The sequence below is a fragment of the Pongo abelii genome, chromosome 10 (assembly GCF_028885655.2).
Source record: "Pongo abelii isolate AG06213 chromosome 10, NHGRI_mPonAbe1-v2.0_pri, whole genome shotgun sequence".
Taxonomy (NCBI): domain Eukaryota; kingdom Metazoa; phylum Chordata; class Mammalia; order Primates; family Hominidae; genus Pongo; species Pongo abelii.
Genome location: NC_071995.2, coordinates 22,798,959 through 22,824,062, shown reverse-complemented (window position 1 = coordinate 22,824,062; position 25,104 = coordinate 22,798,959). Strand labels below are relative to the sequence as shown.

The following is a 25,104-nucleotide window of genomic DNA, read 5'->3' as shown; positions in this document are numbered from 1 at the left end:
GGCATAGCAGCTAGCACAGCAGCCTGGACCTGTTGCAGAGCCTTCTGTTCTGGACTCCACTCAAAACTGGCAGCCTTTTGGATCACTCGATAAATGGGCCAGAGTAACACACCAAAATCAGGAATATGTTGCCATATACATATATATATTTGTGAGAGATATATATATGTTTATTAAGTAGTATTAACTCACATGTTCACAAGGTCCCAAAACAGGCCATCTGCCAGCTGAGGAACAAGGAAGCTAGTCGGAGTCCCAAAGCTGAAGAACCTGGAGTTCCATGTTCCAGGGCAGGAAGAATCCAGCATGGGAGAAAAATGTAGGCTGGGATGCCAAGCCAATCTAGCCTTTTCACATTTTTCTGCCTGCTTTATATCCTGGCTGTGCTGGCAACTGATCAGATGGTGCCCACCCAGATTAAGGGTGGGTCTGCCTTCCCCAGCCCACTGACTCAAATATTAATCTCCTTTGGTAACACCCTCACAGACACACCCAAGATCATTACTTTGCATCCCTCAGTCCAATCAAGTTGACGCTCAGTATTAACCATCACAGTCACTTTCTAATGGGGTTGGTTTTTTTTGTTGTTGAGTTCCTTGTAGATTCTGTATATTAGCCTTTTGTTGCATTCATAGTTTGCAAATTTTTTTTCTCATTCTGTAGGTTATCCGTTTACTTTGTTGATTCGGTCTTTTGTGAAGCAGAAGCATTTTAGTTTAATTAAGTCCCATTTGTCTATTTTTGTTTTTGTTGTGTTTAGTTTTGAGGACTTGGTCATAAATTCTTTGCCTAGGCCAGGTCTAATTTTTAATCCTCTTTTAGAGCCTGTCTCTCCCTCCAAACTAAATATTATTTTACCCCCATTTGACACACGAGCTAATTGAGCCTTCTGTCAGTTAAGTAATTTGACTAGTTCAATGTAAGTTGTTGCTAATTGTTTGCCATTATAATGCTTTAGTAAACATCCTTTTCATACTCTCCTTAATTTTCCCCCAGGATGGTTTTCTAGATGTGGACTTGCTGGATCCAAAGTGTGCATATTTTCCAAATGTAACCATATGTTGTGGCTTTGTGTTTTAATAGAGGTAGCAGCAATATTAGAGGAGAGATTTAAGCAAGGATTCTAGTGTAGCAGGACAAGCTGCAGACAAAACTCCTCAGACACAGAGTTAAAGAAGGAAGGGCTTTATTCGGCTGGGAGCTTGGGCAAGACTCACGTCTCCAACAACTGAGCTCTCAGAGTAAGCAATTCCTGTCCCTTTTGAGGGCTTACAACTCTAAGGGGATACATGACTGGGGGCTGCATGCACTGGTAATCAGAATGGAACAGAACAGGACAGGGATTTTCACACTGCTTTTCCATACAATGTCTGGAGTCTATAGATAACATAACTGGCCAGGTCGGGGGTCTATCTTTAACCAGGCCCAGGATGCAGTCTCAGGCTGTTTGCCTGTGGATTTAATTTCTGCCTTTTAGTTTTTACTTCTTCTTTCTTTGGAGGCAGAAATTGGGCATAAAACAATATGAGGGGTGGTCTCCTCCCTTACTAGGAAGAGAGAAATACCATGTGAGAATGAAATACATATTTGTGTTATTGGATTTGACATCGGGGTTGGACCAAGCATCTTCTATGAACATCTATAAGCACGTTCTCCTTATCAAAAGGTACTTTGCTTGGTGCTTTAAAAGATAAATGACTATTTAGCTTAGGAGATTTCCTCATAATTGAAAACCACAGCAGCTGTTATTTGAACATACCTGAGCCCCTTCTGGACCACTGTAGGAGAAGGAGGAAGAGGGGTGAAAGTGATTTCTGCTGCTGAGGGCATGTATGATGACAATGGGTATTTGTCCTAACTTTGACACTGCAAAGTGACTGGAGCTTTAGGCAAGTAGTGTTTTACTCCAATTGTCTTTTCAGACTTTTTTTTGAAGTATTTGACCTCTTTGCTGCACCAGCCTGCTGCTATTTCACATGCATCTAGAAGGGACTTTAAAACCTGCACAGAACTGAACAAAGCAGTAACCATTCGTTGGTGTCCCTTAACAATATGTTAAATATTATTATTTTTGAAAGGTAAATAAATCCTTGGGCTTAGTGGCTCCTAAATGCTAATTTAAAAATCCGAACTCATTTCCATCCCTTATTACTTTAAACGAATTGCTAACCTGAATGATAATAGAAACTTTTTTCCTTTTAACAGTTGGAGGCATCTATACTGTGATTCAGACAAAGGCCAAAACAACAGCAGATGAATGGGGAGAGAACTATTTTCTGATAGGTCCATATTTTGAGCATAATATGAAGACTCAGGTGGAACAGTGTGAACCTGTAAATGATGCTGTCAGAAGAGCAGTGGACGCAATGAATAAGCATGGCTGCCAGGTAAAGGAACTGACACTTCACTTGGCAATTCTCAGTGAACTTATGGGAAAAAAGACTGTAACTAACATGAACTCACAAGAGAAGACCATTCACTTACTTAAGGAAAACTTTCAGGTTTGTGAGAAAGATGATGAACTTGCTTTTAAATGGATTGCATTTGAGACACCTTGTGAAAACCGAGGAGGAAGGATAATTGGTTTGGAGTTCAGCAGAAGCTATAGAGTAAACCTGTTTTTGAGGAAGTCATTTGTACATAAACTGAAGTCATGAGTGTTGTTAAAAATTATTCAGTGGAAATGTTTAGACTTGGAGTAAAGGTTTTCAACCAAACCTTGTGGAATGTCAGCATGTTAGGGCATCTACATTAAAAGAAGCTAGAGATTGCAAATGTAGAAGCAAAACTAATGATGTAGAACCAAGGATGTTCAAGTCTTAATCCTCAGAAGCTGTGAATATGTTACCTTTTATAGCAAATGGAATATTGCAGATGTGATTAAGTTAAAGATTTTGAGAAGGGGAGATAATCCTGAATTACCTAGATGGGTCCTCCTAAGAGGGAGGCCGTAGAATCAGAATCAGGCAGGAGATGTGATATTGAAAGCAGAGGTTGAAGGGAGCTACTTTGTAGATGGAGGAAGAGGCCACAAGGAATATAGGTGGCCTATAGAAGTAAAAAAAAGCAGCCAGGCACAGTGGCTCACGCCTATAATCCCAGCACTTTGGGAGGCCAAGGCAGATGGATCACCTGAGGTCAGAAGTTCAAGACCAGCCTAGTCAACATGGTGAAACCCCTGTCTCTACTAAATATACAAAAATTAGCCGGGTGTGGTGGCAGGTGCCTGTAGTCCCAGCTGCTCGGGAGGCTGAAGCAGGAGAATATCTTGAACCTGGGAGGCAGAGGTTGCAATGAGCTGAGATCATGCCATTGCTCGCCTGCTTGGGCAACAAGAGTGAAACTTCATCCCCCCCCAAAAAAAAATAAATAAAGAAGAAGTAAGAAAATAAATTATTCCCTGGAAACTACACATGGAATTTGGCTCTGTCAACACACTGATTTTGTCTGTTTTGGACTACTGACTTCAATATCTGTAAGATAATAAATTTGTTTTAAGCCACTAGGCTTGTGGTAATTTGTTACAGCTCCAACAGAAATCGTAATGTCAAGTCAAGGGAGGAGAGAATTTTAAGTATGAAGAAGGGATTAAGTCAACAAAGGATTGATCCAGGGTCTGTTGGGTTTGGTAATATTTGGGCCATTGGTAACGCGGATAAGTACAGTTTCAGAGGAGAAAGGAAGGTTAAATCTCATTTCAGTGGGTTAAGGAATAAATAAGTGGTAAGAAAAAAGACACAGAAGTTGTGATTATGAGATTTTTCTATGAATATAAAATATAATAAAGTAGTTACAGAATGACATGGTTTTCAGAATTGGTGTGTTATTAAATATGGGTAAGACCTGAGCATGTTTATTTGCAAAAAGGAAAAACCTAGCAGACAGGGAAAAGCTAAAATCTCAGAATAAATGGAGGATTGAAGAGAGTAAAGTCGCTGAGAATGGGGAAGGGAACAAGATCCAAAGCAATATTGAAAGAATCATTTTTCACTTGTCTCACTCAAAAAGGAAAAAAGGATAACTGCAAATACTAGATACATGTTAATCAAGAATTCTGGACAATCTTACCCAATGTTCTTGATGATGTTACTGAAGCAGGTGTTAAAGGTCATTTTATGACAATTAAGAGGCAAGTGTAGAAACTAGGGAAGTTCAAGAAAGAAGTTCTGAAAAATTGTTCACGGAATTTTTGGACATGTTTGAGATGTAGTCATGACTTTATAGTGGCACAAATACACACGGCTGTGACTTTGTCCAGGAGCAGTCTGCAGTCTGAGTGATGGTGCAGGAAGTGGAATAGATGAAGATCCAGTGTTGTTTAATTTGACCATTCATGCAATAGGTCAAGGTGGCCCAAGAATTGAAGGTAATTGTAAAAGTGATTCAATTAATAGTTTAATTGATGGGCCATTGCATTGGAATATATAGAAAAGGAAGGAATTAAATAAGGAATAGACAGGAAAGAAAGTAAGCAAAGCCAGAAAGAAGATGATAATGTAGGACAAAATGGAGGGTTATAGGAACTGGAGGTCTTAAAGGGGAGAAAGAAAGAATATATACACTGGCAGAAACACAGTGACAGAAATGGAAGTACAAGAGTTGTAACTGGGTAACAGAATGCCGAAGTGGAATATTTTAGGGAAGAAATCATTTGGGATTTGACAACGAAAGAATGCAGTCATGATCTTGAGTAGCTGAAATCAGGTGGACATGAAAGTCTTTTAAGTCCATAAGGTCAAGTAACCATGAGGTTAAATGTGCAGGATAAAAAATGTGGACTTTGAAGTTGCTTAGGATAAGGTCAAAAAGTAACCTTATCTTTGCTGAGCAAGGAAAGGTAATATTTTTGGATAGCACACATTTCAAAGGTGTTTTATATGTAAATAGAGAATAAGGCTTTAAAAGTTTCAGTAGAATTTTAAAAATCAGTAACTTTCCTTCCTACTCATCCCAGGAATATAGTTTCTGGGGGTGAAAAAATGCAAAGTCTTCACTTGAGATGCTGTGTGGGTAGTGGTGTCTAGGAGGTGCATGCAAGGTTTAAGGAGTGGAATGTATAATTTACAAGTGAACTTGAGATCCCAAAGGGTACTGGAAAACATTTCTTAGTGAAGGCAGCATAGAGAATGTTAGAAATGTGATAGAACAATGCCTATTGTACTATCAGGATGCAAGTAAACGAGATGTTAGAAGGGGCTTGCATTTGAAGTTCTCGTGAAGGAAGAGGTAGATGAGAAACACAATGGAACTGACTGGTCTCAAGACTTCATGGCTTTCTAGTGTAGGGATATTTTCATGTTGCAGCCAAGAACTGACTGGAGGTCAATACCAATTGGCTTACATTCTCTATTTGTGTAATAGTTTCAGCTGTTCTTTATGATCTTAGCTTATGTATCATGTGGCACATATTAGGCAGTCAGTAAATATTATATAGTAATATTACATGTTATTCACAGTGTATAAATACATGAAGCAATGAATTTCCCAAGGAGAAAAACTATTGAAAAGTTGTTTGGGGCTCAGGAAAATTTCATCTTAAAAGGAAACAGTGGCATGATAAACACTAAATTATAATGGAAACAACTGTAACATAATGAGGGTCTTTCAAGGTTGACCAAGGAACAGATGGGTGAGAAGCATCCCCACACATACCTGTGTCCCCTGGTAGGAAATGATCAAATTGGCCTTTGAAGTCCTGCAAAATTCAGCCATAGGTGGAGTCATAAGTGTCAATATGTAAGCAATATTAATATATTTTATTTTCTAGAGAAGCCTGGATCCACATTCAAAAAGACTCTTAGCCTCTGCTGAGTTCCAGAAAGGGTTTGAAGTGGTTTATGAGGTTGTATATCATGTAATAGGAGAATAAACATAAAATGAAAATTAAGACAAAAGAACAAGTAAATTACTATAGAAATATGGAGACAAAAAAGGAAGTTAAAACTTGGATATGCAAGTGATGATATACATACAATTGGAAAAAAATGAGAGAGCTAATTCATTAAAACTTGCAGAAGATAAAGCATTTAGGAATCAACGTCAATTTGGAGAATGTAATAGAATTATATTTTGAGTTGCTAGATTAAAGAGATAATGTATCTAGGGCAATGTGTTTAGTTAAACCTCTGGCAGCAACGATATTGGGAAACATTTTGCATCACTTTTTTTTGATAGGAATAGTAAGATAAATCATACATATTGGACTACAGAAATAGCTTTTTCTTCTAGCAGGAAATATTGTTAGTCCTGTTCCATAAAAGAAAATAAGCGACACTGGAGCCATTATATCCAACTACCCAGGTTTTCAGAGATACAAAGCATTTCATGGCTCTGTCATAAAAGTAGAGACTATAATATTAAGTCTCTTGTGACCTGTGAGTTCAAGGTCACAAGAGAGTAACTAGAGACAGATGAACAGAGATTATATGATATAGATACATTGTTTTTAAATTTAATGAAGAGCAAGAATTTGGAGGTTCTAGATGAATGGATTTATGCTCATTCCAGCTTGAGGCTCAAATAGCAGAGGCTATATGTTATCAATATTCTTTTCTAAGTAGCTTGTTTAATCTGCTATTGAGTACTACATAAAGTTTATATCCTCAGAGTGCAAATACATTGTCCTGTCTCGCATGACTTAATATCACTACATGGCTATGTGTTCTTTATATGACAGGTGCATTTTGGAAGATGGCTGATAGAAGGAAGTCCTTATGTGGTACTTTTTGACATAGGCTATTCAGCTTGGAATCTGGACAGGTGGAAGGGTGACCTCTGGGAAGCATGCAGTGTCGGCATTCCTTATCATGACCGAGAAGCCAATGATATGCTGATATTTGGATCTTTAACTGCCTGGTTCTTAAAAGAGGTATGGTTTATTACATAGTGATACAACAGAGGAGCAGCACAACTGCTTTCAGTGCCCAAGAATGATCCCATGATCTTTAAATGAGGCAAATTTTGAGATGATGCCATTATGGCTTGTCCTAATACAATTGAAAGAAATCTGAGGAAATGTTGAGCATTCTGCAGATTAAATGCCAGCCTTTGGAACAGCGTAATAATGATACTCATTACTATTTACCTCATGTCAAATTTAAATGGCACGATGTGTATCAAACACCCAATTATATTGCCCCATATATAGATGATACTTTATATATATATATAAGAAAAACATGAAGTATAGAATCTTAAGAGTAGCAAATAGCTTAATAAGCTATTTGTTTAATAAGCTTTCCAGGTGATCCTGATGTACACTACATGTGATAACTACTGTTTTAAGTTAACTCTCCAAATTTCCCAATTCTCTGCTCAGCCTTCTTGAATGCCGGTGTTTTGCTATTGTCTCTATTAAGGAAATGAACTCTCATTGTGGAGTCAATGTGAATGTTAATATTTTGTAAGGGCAAACAAAATAAGCTGTCTCTTTGTAAGGCAAAGATACGGATGCCCACCTGATTTAGAACTAGACCCTGGGGTGGAATTAGACCCCGATCTTCAGTGTGTTACAAAGCTGCTATTTGATTCTAGGCATGTTTTTTATTAGCCTCTTTCTCTCTAATTCCATATTCTTAATAATATATCAGTTAAATTTTGTTGGCTTCAAGAAAAAGAAAACCCAGATAAGATAAATTTAAAACATGGAATCATTTATTATTTATTATAAAATGATGTAATGGCATTTTATCTTTGTTTCTCAAAATCAAATATGCAAATATACACATGAAAATCATTGTATGCTTTTAGAGTTTTCAAGTCATTGAAAATCCAAGTAATTATTTATTAGAAAAAATGATATTGTAAAAGTCACTTTTTCTTCATATGCATTTTTTTTTCATTGTGATTGTTATATAGTTTTAGGCAACATTTGCTTCTCCATAATTGGGCCACTACAAATGTAGAAGGCATTTTCAAATCTCTTCCTGGCCATTCCTTTAGCAAATATCAAAATGTACACTATAAATAAACACAAGTCTAGTCGATTAAAAAAATTTAAGTAGTTTTTTAAAAATAAGCTTATAAGTGAGTAGTCACAATTGATTCAGCTGTTCAGTGATATCTTTAAGAATTTATTTATTCGTCCAGTCAATAAATATTTTTTGAGTGCCTACTTTGCATTTATTCCATTTATTTATTAATATTCATTACCTGTTACTAATATTAGTATTTATTCTTCTGTGGATACAAAAAATCTGCTCCATCACTGAAAGAGAGGATTAAGACATAAAAATATATGGGGTTAATGAACATGCCACTGAATCCTGTATTACCTTGCTAAATATTCATGCTTTATGTTTCGACTCCTTTAAATTGCAAAATGATTTATAGACACCATAACTCCACTTATGATGTGGACCATGATCACAATCAAGTTTCATCAACAACTTTTCTGAATGCTTTTTTTTTCCTAATGTAGGTGACAGATCATGCAGATGGTAAACATGTCATTGCCCAATTCCATGAATGGCAGGCTGGAATTGGACTGATCCTTTCTCGAGCCAGGAAACTTCCTATTGCTACAATATTTACAACCCACGCTACACTACTTGGGAGGTATCTCTGTGCAGCAAGTATTGATTTCTACAACCATCTTGATAAGGTAAATATTCCTCCCTCCCTCCCTCTTACTCACCCTTCTTTCAGATTGCTGAAGCTGAAAGCTAAGTATTGATCTGTACATTTCATCTGCCAACCAGATGGCAGAAATGCCCTTTTAGCTAATCAATATTCATGATAAAGCTTCCCTTGGGTTGAAAGGCAGCTCATATAGTTTAACTTTGTTCAGAGTACACTAGAGTATAGAGGTGAGAGGCCTGATTTCTGTCCCACTTTGGAACAATAGTTCCAGAGGGATATGGTAGGAGTAAAGACTCAGTGTAGGGCCAAGGTTGGGCCCTTGTTCTAGCCTAAGGCTATGGAAGTGCTGTGAACACCCTGGATCCACACGCAGCTCTGAGTGGCAGATAGATAATTGAGATTTGAGACATACAAACTTGCACTATGAGACTTACTTTCTCTATTTCTTCTATCCTCCAAGTAAGCAATTGATTAAAAGCCACATTATAGGTTGATAGGTTCAATTTTCCCTGTAACTTTGCAATGCACAGGGGGCATTTTTGTGGGATCAAGTAAAACAGAAGTTATTGCAAACAGGGATATGGGTGCTTGGTGAACAACAAATTATTTTTGCTCATCTTAGCAGGTTACCTGAGTCTATGACCTGCCAAAGTAATTCAGTTTTGATTTATTTCTTCTATTTTTCATGTCAATTTAGATTAATGAAGGTATATATTTTATATCATCATGTTAATAATATTAACAAAATGTTTGAGTAGTATAAATTCAGAGGTTTTGCAGATTTGGTGTCTATATTAACAATCAAATCTATTTAGTACTCTAGGGTTCAGTTTTGCTGTCAGGAAAATTAGGAAGTTAGAAAGTTGATTTTAAAAATTTCCCAGCTTAAAGAGTTCTAGGATTCTGTAAAACAGAATGTGTATGTGTGTGTAATACACAAATAATACTCAAATAATGCCACTGAAAAGTTATACTACTGTCTCAAAGACACTTAGAGAGCAAGAAAGTTCTTTCTGAAAATCTTTAACATCTGTAAAGCAATGAGTGGTCCTGATGAGCCCTTCCCTATAAAAAGGTCAGCGTAATCTAAAGGTCAAACTAGAAACACAAGCTGTACATTTAAAATAAAATCACCAAGGAATTCAGAAAGCCTGGGGATCTGGGAGGTTCTTAGCGGTATGTAGTAATGATGGACTAATAAGGGCAAACCAGTGATCTGTGATAAGCTGATAAGCTCAACAACCATGCTTCTTGGAGAGGTGTGCACTTTGACTTCAGTGAAAGAGAAAATATTAGAGTAGCAGATTGAATATTTCATTTCAGAATTCTTGAATCTTGTATAGAAATAATTAATTTTAAAAGCTACTAATAATATACATAGGATATTTTTCTTTGGTTTTAAGGAAGAAATGCATTATAGTATATAGTTATATATTACAATTTTACCCTTTTGATGAAAGAGCAGTATTTTTCATACTGTCTTTAGATATAATCATACATCTCTCTAGTTTAAAGACCCTCACTGGTTGAGATACTTAAGTTTAGTCAGATATCTGCCCATCTTTCTAGTAAAATGTTCTATCCAGCAAAATGACTAGTAGACAACAAGCAGTCAAGAACTAGCTTTTGGGTTAAATTCGTAATCATTTTACACAACAGAAGCCCCCATGCTCACACTAAGTTTAGAATTTGGGTGACACATAAGAATACCAAATTATATACATGAAAGGCTTTTAAAAATTTAGTATAAGGAAGAAGTCATAGTTTAATCTTTGATGCAGGAACCAGGATCAGCTTCAGTAAATTCTGACTCAGACAACTAAAAATAGGGCAAATATGAGAACAAGAATAAGATAATTAAACTTTTGTAAAATCGGAAAGATTAGAACGATTTTACTCAAATTACTGCTAACTGAAAACAATTTTTGTTAGTAGCCAATTACAAAAACTGTAATGCTCGTTTAAGTTTTTAGTAAAATTCATTATTTAAAATAAGATTTTAACCATTTTCAGCCAGTGTATGAAATTTCTGAGAACCTCTAAGAATATGTCTCCAAACTCATTTTTTAAAGTCCAGTCATCGATCAATTATCCTCTCGACTCTAATGACTACATAATAAATGCTTTTTTTCCCCCTAAAGCCTTTAGTTTTCTTGTTTTGCCCCTGCCCCACCCCCCCGTTTTTTTTGTTTGTTTGTTTTTGTTTTTGTTTTTGACACGGAGTCTTGCTCTGTCGCCAGGCTAGAGTGCTGTAGCGTGATCTTGGCTCACTGCAACCTCCACCTCCTGGGTTCAAGCGATTCCCCTGCCTCAGCCTCTTGAGTAGCTGGGACTACAGGCACGCGCAACCACGGCCAGCTAATTTTTTGTATTTTTAGTAGAGACGGTTTTTCACCATATTGGCCAGCATCGCCTCGATCTCCTGACCTCGTGATCCACCTGCCTCAGCCTCCCAAAGTGCTGGGATTACAGGCGTGAGCCACCACTCCCGGCCTTTTTTTTCTTAATTGTAACAGAATTTCCTAGATGGAAATCTGAGGACAGTGCCATTTGGGATTGGAAAATGGGGAAGGAAGCCATGGACAATTATTTGGTGGATTTAAACTCTTTCTTCTGATCAAGTTTTGAGCTAGTCAGCTTCAATTATAGGGTCATCCGCATGTGTCACTGGACTGTGTTTTATTGATTAATATGTACTTTACCCGTTTTTTGTTTTTCTATACACATTATTCAGAATTCAATAAAAAATTATGAGATATATTAAAATGCAAGAAAGTGAAAACCCATTGTCAGAAAGACCAGGTCCAGATATGTCCTATGTTGGAATTATTGTACAGAAATTTTAAGGTATAATCATAAATATGTGGAAGAGTGGACAACATGTGTAAACGGATAAGGTTTCTGTAAAGCCACAGGAATCGCCACGCATACTACAGACCTAAAAGACAAGCGTGCCCCATGGGAGGAGGGAAAGGCAGAAGCATGCACACCCGCCTGACTTACCCAAGGCCTCTCACGGGGTCTCCAGGCTCTTGCTATCCTGCCGCTGTATTTGTGCATACTCAGCCTGCTCATTTAGAAAATCTATCCTCCCATCTCTAAATGTCCAAATGTTAAATGCTGTCTTATCTGTGACATGTGATTCTCTACAACAATAATAATAATTAATAATAACAATGGCTAAATTTATTGAGCACTTTCCATATGCCAAGCACTTTTCTAAACATTTGACATTTGTTATCTCATTTGAAATTCACAAAATACTCAACGGGATAGAAAACATTCTTTACTTCTTTCCAGAGTTGTTTTTCTTGAACCTCAGCTATGTCTTTACCACACCTCTAAACAAACACTTTCACAGTGGCTTTTCTTGTTTACAAGACAAAGGCAAAATTCTTAGGCTCATCTTCAGGGATTTCAGTGTTCTGGCCCTGTTGTATCTGACCAGCCCCTGTCTCTTACATTCTACATCCAATGCTACAGTCACATCAGATGTCCTGCTATTTCCTCCACATGCCATAGCATTTTCTATACTTATTCTTTAGGGCAGCTAGCATTTCAGCTAAAAATAACTTTCCCAGAATTAAACTTTCATATCCTGGTCCAAATGCCATTTTATTCATGCAACCAATTTGGAGATAGAAAGATGAATAAGTCTTCGTCTTTGCACCTGAAAGTCTTACATTTGTAGAGTTGATACTGACTACACTTACTGTGTAGTATGAGATAATTTTGCCTACCTTCAGCCAGAGTGAATCAGTGCTGCTTTGATCCTATAACTTATTCAGACACATACTCATTTCATTTCTACCTGTTTTTTATCCATTTTCCATTAATTTATAAGTTTCCTAAAGTTAATAGATACACATAAATTGCTCAAAAAAGTTGATTAAATGAGAGATTTGGTTTCATGAATTAGACTGGCCACATAGAGCTTTTAAGAAAACTTCTGCTGATCCAAGCATGTCATATACAACCTGATTCAAACATTTTCAGAGAGATGATTCCAAATATTACAGTTATGAAAGAATGCTCTAGGAGTTTTCTTGTTCTTATCATGAGATTCCTCTAATGGGTCTCTTTTTAGTATTTTTCTCTCTATGATACCATAATTATTGGGACTAACTTGTTGATAGAGTTGAAGTCTCAATGATATAAAAACAGATGAATACAAGAGTTTATTCATTCATCAGTCAGGCTGATTAGGAATCAAATTAGGGTTCTACTAAGATTCTTAATAGCAATGTGATCTTCGACAAGTTTCTTGACCTCTAAAAGGTTCAATTTCCTTCTCCATAAAATGAAGACAAAATAAGTGTCTCAGTAGTTTATAAGAATTAAATGTTATTGTGCTTAGTGGAGTGCCTGACACTAGTGCTGAAGAGCTACTAACAATCTTCGTTATGAAAAGCACCCTACTTACATAATGTCAGAAACTTTACACATTCTTTCTGTCTTAGACACTGATAGTTTCATATACAGGTGTGTGAGACACTACATTCAGTAACTAAGTGAAATGGCAAAAGCCCACACTGTTGCCAGTTATTTAAGTGATTGCTGGGAATTTGACTTTTTTTAAGTTAAACTACCCAGAAGTATAGATAATTGCATAATCTAGCACAATATCTAACTAGAGTAGCTATACACTCTTTGCAATTATACAGGGGAAGTTCTATAACCAAGGAAAAGTGTTTGTCTTTCTTTTTTTCAGGTTCCCTTTCAGTGAATTAAGCATTATAATAATTATTCTTATTTTCGATGGCAAGTTTAATGTCAACTTTGTTTCACTGTTCATGGGAAAATATATAAAAGACTTTGGAGAAAGGCATTAGCTCAGTATTCCAAGATGCAGAATAAGTAAAAGTGTAATTAAAATGTCAAAAATTCAAGAATTCTATGTGATTACAGCAAGGTAGAAGCATCATTTACTTAGGGAGTTAAACTGCAGTTTAGAAGGAGAAATGGAGTAAACAATGTCTTTTAAAGTGTAAGTCCATATGTATATTGTAGTAATGGCTTTAATTCAAGTTTTTATTACTTTTTTGTGGTCATAAAATTTTACACAGCCTTGAGGTAAGCCAATTGGTGAAATGTGTGATTTTGTTTAGCTTGTGTAGAAGGACCAGTGTTAGCAAATGTGTGTTTTATTTTTGTTTCTAACAGTTTAACATTGACAAAGAGGCTGGGGAAAGACAGATTTACCACCGGTACTGCATGGAGCGAGCTTCCGTTCATTGCGCTCACGTGTTCACCACGGTTTCTGAAATAACAGCAATAGAGGCCGAACATATGCTGAAGAGAAAGCCTGGTAATTATTATCCCTGGATCACCTATCTTTCAGTTCCAAATGATGTTAGACTGTGAGGATTTTGCTTTCCATCGTGAAGTAGTAGTTTGAGGAAAAATTGCATTCAGTTACCACGCAGCTCTTTTTATGTGTTTTAATTCTCAATTTCAGTAGGTTTGCAGGGAAACCAACTCAAAGCTATATCTGGAACATGGCTAAGTGTTCAATCTGTGCTTGTTGAATAAATGAGCTATGCTTGAAATAACCTCGGTATGACCTGTGTTGTCATAATGAGTCGGTATGTGTAAGGAAGTTCGGTTGACTCTTGTCTTTTAAGAAAATGAAAGCCAATAAAGTAGAGATTTGTGTGAGACTATCCCAGTCCTACATCTTGTAATAGTGCCTCATTGGTGCTGTGTCGGTAGAAACGTTTTATATCACCTATCCCCAGATTCCTTGCAAATTTTTCCAGGAACTGTCTACAGACCCAAGCAGTGCTTGCAATGTGAAGAACTCATGCTCATAAGACATGGCCCTGTCACCAGGCCACAGCTGATTGGCCCAAAGGAAGACATCTGACATAAGCTAGGCCAATCAGAATGCTCCCATTCAAACGAGTCTCTGAATGCACTATCATATAATGGAACACGACCAATAGCTCAAAGCTATTGGTAGTGTTCATTTTTCTATTCTGTTGCACTGGATGCAAAGAAGATTAAACTATACTGAATTGTTATAAGAAGCAAAAACAGACTGAGAGAGAGAACTCGAGGTTCTCCACAATGATTTTGACCACTTTTTTTTTTTTTTTTTTTTGAGGTGGAGTCTTGCTCTGTTACCCAGGCTGGAGTGCAGTGGCCTGATCTCGGCTCACTGCGACCTCCGCCTCCCGGGTTCAAGCAATTCTCTGCCTCAGCCTCCCGAGTAGCTGGGATTACAGGCACCTGCCACCACGCCCAGCTAATTTTTGTATTTTTAGTAGAGACGGGGTTTCACTATCTTGGCCAGGCTGGTCTTGAACTCCTGACCTCGTGATCCACCCGCCTCGGCCTCCCAAAGTGCTGGGATTACAGGTGTGAGCTACCGCGGCCAACCAATTTTGACCACTTTTAAAAATCATTCCTAAGGCTCAGCTAAATATTTGCCATGAGACACTCTGGCATCCTATTAATGAATTCCTTGTTATTATACTTAAGCCAGCATTAGTAGGTTTATATTACTTGCAGTGAAATCATCCTAATTAATATATCCTCATTGCTTAATTCCTGTGGTCTTGTCTCTAGTTGTCCTTTCAGATAGTAGAATGTGTAGAAGAGGTATTTCAAGGTGCTAGATTAAAAACAAACAAACAAACAAAAACCAAACAAACAAAAAAAAACAAGATAGAAAAAGAACCCAACTAATTTGAACAGTGGCAGCATTAAGAACCTATAGTAGCCTTTTTTCTTTCCAAGGATTCTCTTGCTTTCGCTTGGATTCTTACTCTCATTCTTCTTTTGGGAGTTTATTCCATCAATATGTTCATTTCTCTCTTGGATCTTCCTTTTTCCTGTCTACAGTATCTTTCTCTGAGCTCACAAAAATGCTTTCTTTGTTTTTGCCTATTCTAAAATGAAAATTTCTCTTGAGGTTTCTACCCTGCCAAATATCATACCATCTCCTCCTTTCTCCCGCTGCCAAATATCTTGTAAGAGGAAACCGTAATTGCTAGGTTCACCTACTCATTAGCCCCTGGGACTCTGGCTTCCAACCTCCAACTCTGCCCTAAAATTGCGTTTCCAAAAATCATCGAATTCAGGGTCATCTAATGTTTTTTATTTTTCTTTGTATTCTCTAGCATTTAAAGGCGGTGAACATCTGTTTCCATTATTTTTCATGACACTGCACGTTCTACTTTCTTTCCACTATAATCTTTTCTGGTGCCTCTAATCATTTTTCTACTTTCTTTTACTTTTCAAAGTGGACATTCTCCAAGATTCTATTCTAGGTCCTGCTTTCTCTATATACTATTTTCTTAAATTTTTGTTTTCTTAAGAATATAGCTACAGAATAGTGGTCAAAGCATGAGCTTTTTGCCAAACTGCCTGTATTCAGTACCAAAAATGATTTTATGTTGAGTATACGTTACTAGCTGTGTGACATTATAAAAGTTACTTAAGCTCTCTGTGTCTTATCTGCATAATGTGGATAATCCTTTCTCTTATCTGGAATCATTGCAATGATTCGAAGAGTTAACATATGGAAAAAACTCAGCTCAGTGCCTGGTACATTGTAAAGATTTAGAAAATATCAACAATTATTATTTTGTATGGATCACTATCTAGATTTTCCCCAAGTTCTCATCTATTACTGAATGCCCACAAGCTAGCTTTCTCTGGAAGTTCTACCAGAAACTACAAACACTGCAATCTTGTCTTCTTCAGACTTGCAGTAGAATCATGCGTTGGCTCTGATGGAAATTGTGAAATCTCTGAACATTTTGTGGCTGAAGAAGGTCAATGGACTTTTAGTAGATCATTAAACATAACAAACCTTCCCAAGAGCATTCTGAAAAAAAAAAAAAAAGGATCACATAGTGTAACTATGACTTTGTATTCCTTGATTTTTCTTGAAGTCTTCCCTGATTAAAAGTTTAACTACAGCCATTACTTGTAATGCTGAGGGCACAACTACAGAGCAAGAGGCAAATTGGCTGGGTCCAAAACATGCACGGGACCAGATATTTTCAAAATATCACCATATAATAATTGGTAAAAGCTTATATTTATTACTATATCATTATGCTTTCGCCATAAATTTGACTCAAAATAATTTAAGATGTTGAAAAGATGATATTTTCTTAAAAATATTGGAGAGAAGGCAGTATGATAAGTTTACTAATTACAGATACAAAACTGAATACAACATATGCCTTAAATATCCTATGTTGCTTTAAAAACATTTGTCATTTTCCCTTTAATATAGTCATTAACAGTGTTGCAATTGTTGATTTTTGAGCCCATGCTAATACCTTATTATGAACTCTAGCTAATACCATCCTTTAGTCAACGTTTTGCCTCTGTGTTGGCGTTCCCTAACATCGGAAAGGTGGGTAACATTGACATTGTCTTCTACTTGGGAACAATAGCAAGAAATTAGTGACCAATGTTGCTTCCAGGGAAAGGAAAAAATTATGGAACAGAAGTGAAAAGGAGATTTTTCAAGGTCAATATTTTGATTTTTTAAAAATTTAAATGATATGAGCATAAAACTTATATACACTAATTTATTATGTAATAATTCATGTACTTATATGAACTAATTAAATTAAATTAGCTAATCAAATTAATTTAACTAATTTAACATCATTTCCTAGTTATTTTACTACATTTTACTATGATTTTAGGTTATTTGTATATAGTAGTGCAGTAATACCATTATATGTTACTGCACACAATTATATACAAATAACCTAAAACCTATAACCTATATAATGGTGCAGTGACATCCATATATATATATATATTTATATTTATATATATTTCATGGATGGAAATACTATAATGGTGTTACTGCACCTTTCTTCCCAACTCTGCATTTACATTGGTAGCTTGAAATCAGTCATGATGGGAATATTTACACCTTGGAGAAAGGCAAATACTAAAATTATCTCTCTCTCTTTCTCTTTTTCTCTCTTTTTCCTGGAGTACTCTTTGTTAAATTTTACCAACATATGTCTGCACATAGGTCTGTGCATATGAGATTATTCTGTTATAAATATGGATATTAGAAGACCTCATTGGCCTAACCCTTTAGGCTAATAAACAGACAATTTCAGGACACAGATCTTTTTTTTATAATTGTTTGTGAAACAATTTAGAAAATTGCTGAGGATTACAATCCATAATAAGCTGGTATCCACACACATTCTTGCTTTCTATAGCTTTTTGTACGGTACAGTTGTATGACACCACTGCATCAAAATGGTGGAAACTCCTGAGCCAGGCTGCTTTGGTTCTAAATCCAGCCTCTGTTACTTTGTGCTTACTTGACCTTGGGCAAACGACTTAATATTCTGCAGGCCAGTTTCTTCATTTGTAAAATGGGGACAGTGAAAACAATTGACCTCATAGGGATTTTAAAAAATTATTATATATCAAATATAATAGGGCCTGGCACAAAGTGAGCCCTACATAATTGCTGTAGAAAGATAAACACATTTTAAGATGTAATTGTCATACTATACGAATCACATTATATAGTTCATTTAGGAATTATTCACATGAAAGCTTTCACTGGAAACCTTGGCTACTTAAAATTGATTCTACTGTGGCCATGTATGTAAAAGAGTATAACAAATGTCAGATTACTTAATAAAAACTCATAAAAATCAGTAAGTTTTTATTTTCCACAAAAAATGACCAAAAAGCCTGGATTGATTTTGTGGAACCATATGAAGAAAATAGCCAGCTAACTGTAAAAGATTGTTTTTTTTTTTTTTTTCTTTTGAGATGGTGTCTCACTCTGTCACCCAGGCTAAAGTGCAGTGGCGTGATTTCAGCTCACTGCAACCTCCACCTCCTGTGTTGAAGCAATTCTCCTGCCTCAGCCTCCCCAGTAGCTGGGACTACAGGCGCACACCACCACGCCTGACTAATTTTTGTATTTTTAGTAGAGATGGGGTTTCACCGTGTTGGCCAGGCTGGAAAAGATTCTTAAAATTACAAAAATCTTCATAGCCCTGTGCTACATTTTTTTTTTAAACATAGCTTCTTTTTTCTTGTTTTTGCTTTATGCTACTAAATCTGATAACCCATGTATTCAACTCAGTAGGTGGTTTCTATCATACGCTCTGAGTGGTCCCTCTCTTTCTTGTCACAGACCAATATTTGGAAAACCAAGAATGTCTTCCTGCCTGAGCAACAAAATCTCCTGGGAAGAATGAATCAGTTGTGTTAGGAATAAGAATAGAGATTAGAAGTAAGAGGCTGCCTTTTCCAATTTTCCAAATGCACAAAAGGTGTCCCATACACTTGTGGAAAACAAGATGGTAGGAGGTAGTTTAGTGTGGGGTTAAGGAAACAGTATGTGGGGTCAGACTGCATGGATTCTGCTTTGACTTACCAGCTGTGTGTTCTTGGACGGGGTCTTTAAACAACTCTGTGCGTGAGTTTCCACCTCTGAAAATGCAGATAAGAGCACTCACTCCCTTGGTTTGTTGAAGAGATTGAGTTACACTCTAAGCCTTTAGAGCAACACCTGGTGCACATTAAATAATCAATAAAAGAGTACTATAATAACCATTATTATTGTTATTGATTAACCTGTTTCATTGTACCAGTCCCTCATTGTTATTTTGGTCAGCCATTTCTGATTTCCTATTTCAATCAATAGACCAAATTTGTTGTGAATTTTTATGAATTTTTTATGAACTGGAAGTTTTATAAATTTTAAATTTTATGGTAGTCAGCAAGTAGAATGTTAATAAACATCTAACTTTATAGTTTTAAAATACTTTTTTCTACAATGTTACCCTCTTTGAAAAGAGAATTTTCATAATAATTTTGTTTTGCTTTTCTAGATGTAGTTACTCCAAATGGCTTGAATGTTAAGAAATTTTCAGCAGTGCATGAGTTTCAAAATCTACACGCCATGTACAAGGCCAGAATCCAAGATTTTGTTCGAGGTCATTTCTATGGGTATGATTTTCTTTATTAAAAAAAAAAAAGAAGCATCAGATATGAGGGATCTTTGGTAGAGAGAAAACAGAATTGTAATAGTAAATGTTTATCTTTCCCAGCCCCCTTTGTACATTAACAGAATTCATGTGTACATTTTGTTACTGTTGCTGTATTTCATTTGAAACTGTTTTGTTTTGTTTTAGTCATCTCGACTTTGATCTTGAAAAGACTTTGTTCCTTTTCATTGCTGGGAGGTATGAGTTTTCAAACAAAGGAGCTGACATCTTCCTAGAATCCTTATCCAGGCTAAATTTCCTGTTGAGGGTAAGAAAGCTCTAGGACATGATATAACACTCTTGTAGGGAGAAATTTCTTCTGTGGGAAGTGAAGAATCTTTTGGCTTCTTAAACAGTTTTCAAGAGAATAAACGATAATCATATTCTAAAAATGGCTTCAGCCTTTCAATTTACATATTGGAGTTACCACACTGTTGGCTTGTGTATTTGTCTATAATGTTGTCTTTTTTTTTTTTTTTTTGGAGAATCTCAAACTTATCCCATTATGTATCTCATTAAGCTTATTCCATTCTCCCCTTCTATGTTTTAATAAGTCATTATAACATCCCTTTTCCCTCACATGAGTTTGTAATCAATTGAAAAATAAATATAGAGAAATCAAGTAAATGGAGAGCAAAATATCAATTTTCAAAAAATCAGTGAAGACCATAATGGAAGATGTGGCTTACGCACATGACAATACGCATCCTAATACTGAACCTTGTTATCACTCTTAGCCATTTAATCATAGGAAGCTCTGACCATCACTCTCCTCTCCCGACTGAAGCAGGCCTTCAGAGTAGCATGTGCCACATAGCTTGCAGCCAAACCGGACAGCACTAACTCTCTGTAGAACAGGGCAGACACATACACATTCGGTTCACTCACCTCCCCAGCCACACCACCTCCCTGCGACGGACAGTCTTAAACTCTTGAACTAGTGGATGTCACACCACATGAAAGCATGAAGGAGGAAAAAGAAGGTTCTTACTCCCAACAATGTGAAATCATTTTTTTACTCAGGAAGGTGGGATACAAAGTGGGTTCTCAACTAACCAAGCAATACAATATGCATAAATAGAAGCAACTACAAAAAAAGATACCATGTCATAGCTATTGATGGCAGCTATTGGTTTATATTCCAATCCCATCACATAAAAATATAGAATAAGTAATAGGAAAATATTCACAGGAGAAGAGTGTAGAATTTCAATCTTAATGAGATAATGAGAAAATCTAAACTTTCCTGAGTTCTGTACTACCCTCCAGTTAAAGTTTTATTTCTTAGACATAAATTTTTTGCTTTAGAGCAGACATTATACCAAATGTGCTAAAAAAATTTGCTAAAGTCACATTAATAAGCAAGCGATTCATTAATAAAATCCAACTATGTAAAATAGAACTGAAGACTAAAAAGATTATTCTTAAATAATCTTACTTCATATTTCCTAGTATATATTCATTCAACAAGCTTTATAATGGACTCACAACTGTATCACATATACAGTCTTTAGGGACACTATTAATAAATGCGTTTATATAGTTATTACATATTCACTTTATTTATAGATATGAAGAAAAGACTGATTACTATTATACTAGACATAAAAGATAACTGCAATACTTGGAGAAGCTAAAAGAAGGAATTCTCTTTCCACATAGTACATTTATTCTTTGATAGCACATTGGCTGTTCCTAGGGTGAGTTTCCTGTTGCATGCCTTCAGTAGCTTTCCCTAATAAAGTGTCAGGCCCCAGAGGGCCAAGGCTATGTACTAGATGGTAAAGTGCCCCACACTCTGGAGCTAGTCAGTCATTTCCAGAACACATAAACCTGCATAAAGGTTCATGATTTCAAGTGATTTGTGCTTTCATTCTTATAGCTTCTTAACAAGTCATTTCCTTTTGAGAGATGCTAAGCCAGCAGTTTAAATGTCAGCTTTGGCACAAACCTGTTATAGGAACTCAGACAAAATATTTAACCTCTCATTCCTTTCTTTTGACATTAATAAAATGAAGAGAGAAATGCCTATTATACATTATTAGTAGTAGATTTAAAGCACCCAGCATACTGCCTGCTATCCCAAAAGCGCTCAGCATGTGCTTGTTTCTTTACTTTAGGGCTAAAAACCAAAATATAACATCATGAGAATCAAGACATTTAGCAGAAAAGTGTAAATAATCTATTTGTCATTCATCAATGTGAATAAGCAAAAAAATTGAAATATTATTTTAGCTTTTACCAAAGCTTAAATCTTCATTAAACTTCCAATCTGAAATTTTAAAGAACTAATTTTGGTCTTGTAATATTAGCTCTCATTCATGCTATTTTTTTAACCACAGAAAAGCACAGTGTCATCAATAGCAATTGTTATCTATTCTAGATGGTCAAAGGCATGAAAATATTTTGTTTGAATTTTCAAACTGTTAATTGACAAATACTGATTGAAAGTCAATTTGTTCATTGACAAGTACTGACTGAAAATTTAAAATTTATTTTGATTTTAATTAAAATTTCTGAAAAAGTCTCAGGATGGTGAATATAATCTCTCTGTGAATCATAAATAACTATACCTTTTATCTACTGATATTTTAAAACTCTACTTTTCAATGTTTAAGTTTCATCTATCATACTTTTTAAAAATCTTTGATAGTTGACTCTGTTGTGTTTTCTAATTCCTCATCAGATGCATAAAAGTGATGTCACAGTGGTGGTGTTTTTCATTATGCCTGCCAAGACAAATAATTTCAACGTGGAAACCCTGAAAGGACAAGCAGTGCGAAAACAGCTGTGGTAATCTTACGTCCTGTGAATGTTCTCAAGCAATAAATGTGAAAAGATTTCTTTTAAGTGAATGACATCTCATGTATCACCTTGAACTTTGTTTTTTCCTTAAGATTATTACAGACAAATAATACTTGACTCTCTTTTCATCATACTACTATTTTAGATTATCATAATGTTTATAACATTATAGGTGTTATACAAATTTTGGAATGAGCTACCATTGAAGGAACAAGGCTCTGTAGAAATCTTTAAAGATGAGTCAAACATTTTTTAACTTTTTATTGTGAAATTCTAAAAACATGTCAAGTAAAAAGCTTAGTAATATGACCTCCTCTATACTCATAGTTCAGATTCAACAATGATCAATGAATTCCCGTCTTGTTACATCTGTACCTCCATCTACTCCCCCTCTCTGCTCTCTAACCTATTCCAATCATCATGAAGCAAAAAAATTTTAAGCTCTTTGGGCTGGCCATGGTGTTCTGTTGCCTCAGCTTTAGAGATGTCAACTTAAGCTGAATTGGCAAGTAGTAAAATAATAGAAGAGACTATAGAAAAGATACCTGTAATTTCAAAGAATGTCAACAAAACAGCATTATCATGACAAATAAAGATTAAACATTGTCATACTGTTTAAATGATGAATCTTTCTGTTTCAAACAGGGACGTTGCGCATTCTGTGAAGGAAAAGTTTGGAAAAAAACTCTATGATGCGTTATTAAGGTAGGTGCTTGAAATGCTTTCTACTTCAATCACTTAAGGCTTCACTATTCAAACTTAACAATTTAGACATCATAACTTATTAATTTTGTTCCAAATATAAAGGAATTAATAACCTTTGAAAATGTGTTATGTCATGTGAACAGTGTTTTACCCTTCATTTGACAAAACTTGTAAACAGCTGTACAAATAAAATACATTTATATGCAGGCAAGTTCTAATTCAATGATGAACTCATTAAGGGTTGATATGTCAATCTGAAGCTGAGAGAGACTTCATAAGATTTTAATTCAAAATATATATTGACAATGTGTGTTAAATATGTACTTAAATATTAAGTCTATGTGAACACATTTACTTAATATAATAATCAACATTATTTATTAAAATACGTGAAATATATAATATGTAATCTGATGCTTAGGAATCACTGAATTAGTGCCAGCTGTTTTTATTTTTGTTATTAACATTTTTTCCCTGCAGAGGAGAAATTCCTGACATGAACAATATTTTAGATCGAGATGATCTAACAATTATGAAAAGAGCCATCTTTTCAACTCAGGTAATAAGGAAAAAAGCACTCACCATGTCTCACAGTTATTAAATTCTATCTAATCAGTATTTTAATTTATTGGAATGTACTAATTTGGAACATTTTTAGACCTGAGGCTAGAAAAGACATTCTCACATAGTCACTTAAATGATTACTTTGGACATTTTTTCATTAGTGGTTTTAAGGGCTCCTTTAAAAAATCTCATGAAACTTGTCTTTCCACTTGCTTGCAAAATTATTTTTGAATCAATATATTCAATATAAAAATTGTGTGTAGTTTAGTAACTACAAAAAAGTCCTAAGTATTTCCAAAACATAGAATTTGAGTCACATTAGAGAAAAGAATATTTCTTAGTCTAGTGGAATTATTACAAAAGAGATAAAACAAATGTGTTAGGCTTGCATCAAAATGCTTGTTATAATAGGGAAGAATCAGGTACTGGAGGACAGCCTTGCTAAAAGAAATCAGTAAAGTTCATCTTAAGTCGAGACTTCAGGACACCTTTATATTCCAAATAAGTCCCCGAAGCAATCAAGAAGTCCAGGTCTCTCATATAGTAGCTGCAGGTGGAAAACAAAAGCTTCATGTGTTCATAGTATGCAAAGGAGATTCTTCAACCCTTCAATCCATATCTTCCTTTGACACACACACAAGACTTAGTCATCACCATTAGTGCCGTCTCAAAAGACTGAAGGTGTGAAGGTTGGATGAAATGTCAATGACCTATTGTTGAAATTAGTCACCCTTATTAATTCTTTCCGCAATTGACATTTCCTTCCCTCTCATACTTCAGCGACAGTCATTGCCCCCAGTGACCACGCACAACATGATTGATGACTCCACCGACCCCATCCTCAGCACCATTAGACGGATTGGACTTTTCAACAATCGCACAGATAGAGTCAAGGTAGAACTAATTGTTCATGTGGGGAACTTCAAATTTACATAAAATATATTTTCTGAGAATTTATTAGCTTTCCTTAGTTGTATTTACATCTACAAGAAATATTTTAAGTATTTTAAAGGAAAATTGGCTCAGTTTCTTGTCTTGGATAACTAAAGTATAATGAATATTTTGGTATAATTCTTGAAAATTGAAGCATATTCATAGCTTTGAGCTATAATTCTAGCATTTATTTCCACTGTACAATACTGCTAATAAGCATAAGGAAATTACTTACTTTTTTGTTTCTTTTTTTTTTTTTTTGAGATGGAGTCTCGCTCTGTTGCCCAGGCTGGAGTGCAGTGGCGCTATCTCGGCTCACTGCAAGCTCCGCCTCCTGGGTTCACTCCATTCTCCTGCCTCAGCCTCCCAAGTAGCTAGGACTACAGGCGCCCACCACCACGCCCAGCTAATTTTTTGTATTTTTAGTAGAGACGGGGTTTCACCGTGTTAGCCAGGATGGTCTCGATCTCCTGACCTTGTGATCCACCCGCCTCGCTGCCCAAAGTGCTGGGAT

The 25,104-nt window shown here is 35.8% G+C and overlaps 1 protein-coding gene across 2 annotated transcripts in view; it reads left to right on the top strand.

Moving 5' to 3' along the window:
• Positions 1–25,104, top strand: part of GYS2 (glycogen synthase 2) — a 72,283-nt gene that overhangs the window by 25,950 nt on the left and 21,229 nt on the right. For both annotated transcript variants that reach the window (XM_002823016.6, XM_054526946.2), the window contains exons 2-11: positions 2,206–2,387; positions 6,677–6,868; positions 8,420–8,602; positions 13,744–13,888; positions 19,428–19,545; positions 19,731–19,851; positions 22,270–22,376; positions 23,034–23,093; positions 23,574–23,652; positions 24,438–24,551. In XM_002823016.6, the coding sequence (XP_002823062.1) occupies positions 2,206–2,387; positions 6,677–6,868; positions 8,420–8,602; positions 13,744–13,888; positions 19,428–19,545; positions 19,731–19,851; positions 22,270–22,376; positions 23,034–23,093; positions 23,574–23,652; positions 24,438–24,551 (1,301 nt within the window). The remainder of the gene's footprint in view (positions 1–2,205; positions 2,388–6,676; positions 6,869–8,419; positions 8,603–13,743; positions 13,889–19,427; positions 19,546–19,730; positions 19,852–22,269; positions 22,377–23,033; positions 23,094–23,573; positions 23,653–24,437; positions 24,552–25,104) is intronic.